Source organism: Acinonyx jubatus, chromosome A1 (genome assembly GCF_027475565.1).
Source record: "Acinonyx jubatus isolate Ajub_Pintada_27869175 chromosome A1, VMU_Ajub_asm_v1.0, whole genome shotgun sequence".
In the NCBI taxonomy this organism is placed as follows: Eukaryota; Metazoa; Chordata; class Mammalia; order Carnivora; family Felidae; genus Acinonyx; species Acinonyx jubatus.
In genome coordinates this window covers 82,504,700-82,509,071 of record NC_069380.1, presented here as the reverse complement: position 1 = coordinate 82,509,071, position 4,372 = coordinate 82,504,700, and the positions used below count along the sequence as shown (strand labels likewise).

Here is a 4,372-nt window from a genome sequence, read left to right as displayed (position 1 = left end):
GACATAATCTTGTCAAATGTATTTAAAGAATTATTGATTTAAGGTGATCAATTTTATGTAAAAACATTCTATAATAGATTAAATGATAGATATCAGCATCAAAATTGTAAGGAAATATTTTTAGGTATTTTCTTCAGACTTTTACAAGTTTTTACTTAACAATCAACCTATATGTCCTTATATTAATTCCCTGTGAATATTCTCATTTTCTTTGGAAGATTCTAGGTCACAGCAGCACCATCATGGGATCCATGGAAGTGTACAACACATCCTCTACAGACTTCACCTTGATGGGACTGTTCAACAAGAAGGACATCTCAGGCCTTCTCTTTGCCATTGTCTCTATCATCTTTTTCACTGCATTGATGGCCAATGGGATTATGATCTTCCTGATCCACACTGATTCACGACTGCACACTCCTATGTACTTCCTTCTCAGCCATCTCTCCTTCATTGACATGATGTACATCTCCACCATCGTGCCCAAGATGCTGGTTGATTATCTGCTGGGTCAAAGAACCATATCCTTTATGGGGTGCACAGCTCAGCACTTCCTCTACCTCACCCTTGTGGGAGCTGAGTTCTTCCTACTGGGCCTCATGGCCTATGACCGCTATGTGGCCATCTGTAACCCCCTTCGCTACCCTGTCCTTATGAGTCACCAGGTCTGTTGGATGATCATAGCAGGTTCCTGGTTTGGAGGCTTTTTGGATGGCTTCCTTCTAACTCCCATAACCATGACCTTTCCTTTCTGCAACTCCCGGGAAATTAACCATTTCTTTTGTGAGGCACCTGCAGTCTTGAGTTTGGCATGTGCAGACACAGCCCTCTATGAAACAGTAATGTATGTGTGCTGTGTCCTGATGTTGCTGATTCCTTTCTCTGTGGTGATTGCTTCTTATGCCCAAATCCTGACCACAGTCCACCACATGAGTTCAGTTGAGGGAAGAAAGAAGGCATTTGCCACCTGTTCATCTCACATGACAGTAGTGACCTTGTTCTATGGGGCTGCCATGTACACCTACATGTTGCCACACTCTTACCATAACCCAGCCCAGGATACAGTCTTCTCTGTGTTCTACACAATCCTTACACCAATGCTGAATCCACTCATCTACAGTCTGAGGAACAAGGATGTGACTGGAGCTCTGAAGAGGGCAATGGGCAGGTTCAAATGTACACAAAAAGTGTCAGGAGATGTGTTTTGACAATGTCTTCTTCTCATGTGGATGACAAATAGGAGCCTTTGTGGACATTGTGGCCATGCTCTTAATGAAGGATTAACCTGGAAGGAAGGTTTAATTATGGAGAAGAAGAAAAAGGAAAAGAAAAAGAGCAATATAAGAAATGTGTCCTCTTAATCTTCATTCCTTCATCTCTTCTTTCCTTTCTTATATCTTCCATTTATTATGACCTGTTCACTTGCATTCAAAATAAATGCCCAGTGTTTTTAAGAAATAAAAAAAAATCTTGCTTGAAGCTTTTACATTTTAGAGATAAAAATAAATTGCATGCAATTTTAAATTGCATGAACTGTGTTGAAGAGTGCAGGAGGAAAGATGGTAATTTCTGTATATGTGATACTCCTGTATAATTATACTTACCATCTAAGTATAAGAGAAATATTATCTTCTCTATTTTGAAGACTAATACCTGACATAGCCTTTAGGAAGATAGTTGTGTAGCTCTCTGTTTGTTCCAGTTTTTCAGTTGGTAGGAAGAGTCACTGAATATAGTTTTTTTTTTTAATAGCCATTATACTCCTGCAATAATTAGGCATGTTTTACTTTAAGTAGAAATGTAGTATTTAACTTTTATTTGCAACACATAAGTGAAAACTATTTGTCAGATAAGTTAACATTCATGGATGAGAGCAAAGAACCTTGCCCAAAAAAGGCAACATGAGGATATTATATGCCTAAACATTTACTAAACATACAGGAGTATGGTTTGGGAGGATACTAAAGTGAATTTTCAAATATGTCACAATGTCATCAGGGTTAACCATACAACAGTTGGATAGTAGAAGTTGGTTTATATTCCATATTCATGCTCCCCATGATCCAAGAATTGAGGACAATAACTGTACAGCAAATCATGTTCAATGTTGCATTTGATTATATAAGAAGTTTACTTAAGTATCATAGGTGTTACTTTATGAAATTATTAATAATCATAATCAATCATACTAATCTCTCTAAAACTTAACAATTCACATACATTCATCATCATCTAATAACTTCATAAAAATAAAGCACATACTAAGAGTTGTAATTACAGATGATAACAGCGAGGATCAGGGAAGTGAGGGACTTCTGTATAGTAACATTTTAAATTAGTTCACTGGATTGCAAAAAAGAAGTGTGGTTGATTGAACACTATATCTTTCAGATATAGCTTTCTCACTCATTTGTCCAGGCATTCATTTGTTCATCATAGCTGTGAGCAAGACAGATAAAGCACCTATACTCAAAAAAGTTTACATTCCAATGGGGGAAAGCAATAAAAATAAAATACAAACAAGCAATCAAGCAAACAGCTTGAATCCCTACCACATGGTATGAAGCAACAGTGACTAAAGCTGAACATATCTGTTCTCTGCACTACAGAATAAACACACTCAGGTGAATTTCTAACAAACATGTATTCATAATCTTTACCAAAAGATATATAGTAACAGAAAAAAAAATAGAAGCTATTCAAAAGCTCACTGGTGGTGACATAGATAAATAAATTGTGACATACAGTAAACCTGACATAATTTCAATTGTATTTCAGTCTTTTAGCTAGTTCATCTATTCAATTTTTTTCTTTATTGTTTCTTTTCTTCTTCTTGAATACAGAAAGAGGAAAAATTATTTTTATTTTCAATTTTTATTCAAAACATTTTTCTTTATTTTTTCTACTATATTTTTTATTTTTTAAATTTTTAAATTTTAAATTTTTAAATTTTTCAAGTTCTGTTTTACATCCAACATTTTATTTTATTCTAATTAATTGCATTCATTTTCACAAATTTTCAAATGTTTTCCTTTTTTCTCCTTTTTCTCTAATCTATCAAACTCCTTTCAAAAACCAGACACAGACCCATCTAGAATCTGGCACCATTTATTTGATCTTGTTTGTGTGTGTGTGTGTGTGTGTGTGTGTGTGTTGTTTTTAATTTTTAATTTAATTTTATATTTTTACCTTAGCAATTTCTCTTCTTCCTTCAAAATAATGAAACAAAGGAATTCACCCCAAAAGAAAGAGCAGGAAGAAACGAAAGCCAGGGACTTCAACAACACAGATACAAGCAAGAAATCTGAACCAGAATTTAGAATCACGATAAGAATACTACTAGGTGGAGTCAAAAATATATTAGAATCTCTTTCTCAGGAGATAAAAGAAGTAAAACTAGTCAAGATGAAATAAAAAATGTTATAACTGAGCTGCAATCTTGAATTGATGCCATGGTGGCAAGGATAGATGAGACAGAGCAGAAAATCAGTGATATAGACGACAAAATTATGGAGAACAATGAAGCAGAAAAAAAGAGGGAGATGAAGGCAAAAAAGCGTGATTTAAGAATTAGAGAAATCAGTGACTCATTAAAAGGAACAACATCAGAATCATAGGGGTCCCAGAAGAGGAAGAGAGAGAAATGAGGATAGAAGCATTATGTGAGCAAATCACATAGCATAAAACTTTCCTAACCTGGGGAAAGACACAGATATCAAAATCCAGGAAGCACAGAGGACCCTCACTCGATTGAACAAAAATCAACCATCAACAGGGCATATCATAATCAAGTTCACAAAATACTCAGGCAAGGAGAGAATCATGAAAGCAGCAAGGGAAAAACAGTCCCTAACCTACAAGGGAAGACAGATCAGGTTTGTGGCAAAACCTATCCATGGAAATTTGGCAGGCCAGAAAGGAATGGCAGGATAGTCAATGTGCTGAATCAGAAAAATATACAGCCAATAATTCTTTATTGAGCAAGGCTGTCATCCAAAATAGAAGGAAAGATTAAAAGTTTCCCAGACAAAGAGAAAGTAAAGGAGTTCATGACCACTAAAGCAGCCCTGCAAGAAATTTTAAGGGGGACTCTCTGAGGGGAGAAAAAAAACACACAAAAACAATAGCAACAAAGACTAGAAAGTGCCAGAGAGCACCACCAGAAACTTCAACTCTACAAGAAACATAATGGCAATAAACTCATACCTTTTAGTACTCACTTGAAATGTCAATGGACAAACGTTCCAATCAAAAGCATAGGGTAGCAGAATGGATAAGAAAACAAGATCCATCTATATGCTGTTTATAAGAGACCCACTTTAGACCCAAAGACATCTTTAGATTGAAAGTAAAGGGATGGAGAACCATCTCT

General features: G+C 35.6%; 1 protein-coding gene across 1 annotated transcript; it reads left to right on the top strand.

Moving 5' to 3' along the window:
* Positions 1-202: 202 nt before the first annotated feature.
* On the top strand, positions 203-1,289 carry LOC106975027 (olfactory receptor 2T1). Its single transcript, XM_015072298.2, has one exon. The coding sequence runs from the start codon at positions 243-245 to the stop codon at positions 1,206-1,208; it is 966 nt and encodes a 321-aa protein (XP_014927784.1). The 5' UTR covers positions 203-242; the 3' UTR covers positions 1,209-1,289.
* Positions 1,290-4,372: the final 3,083 nt, after the last annotated feature.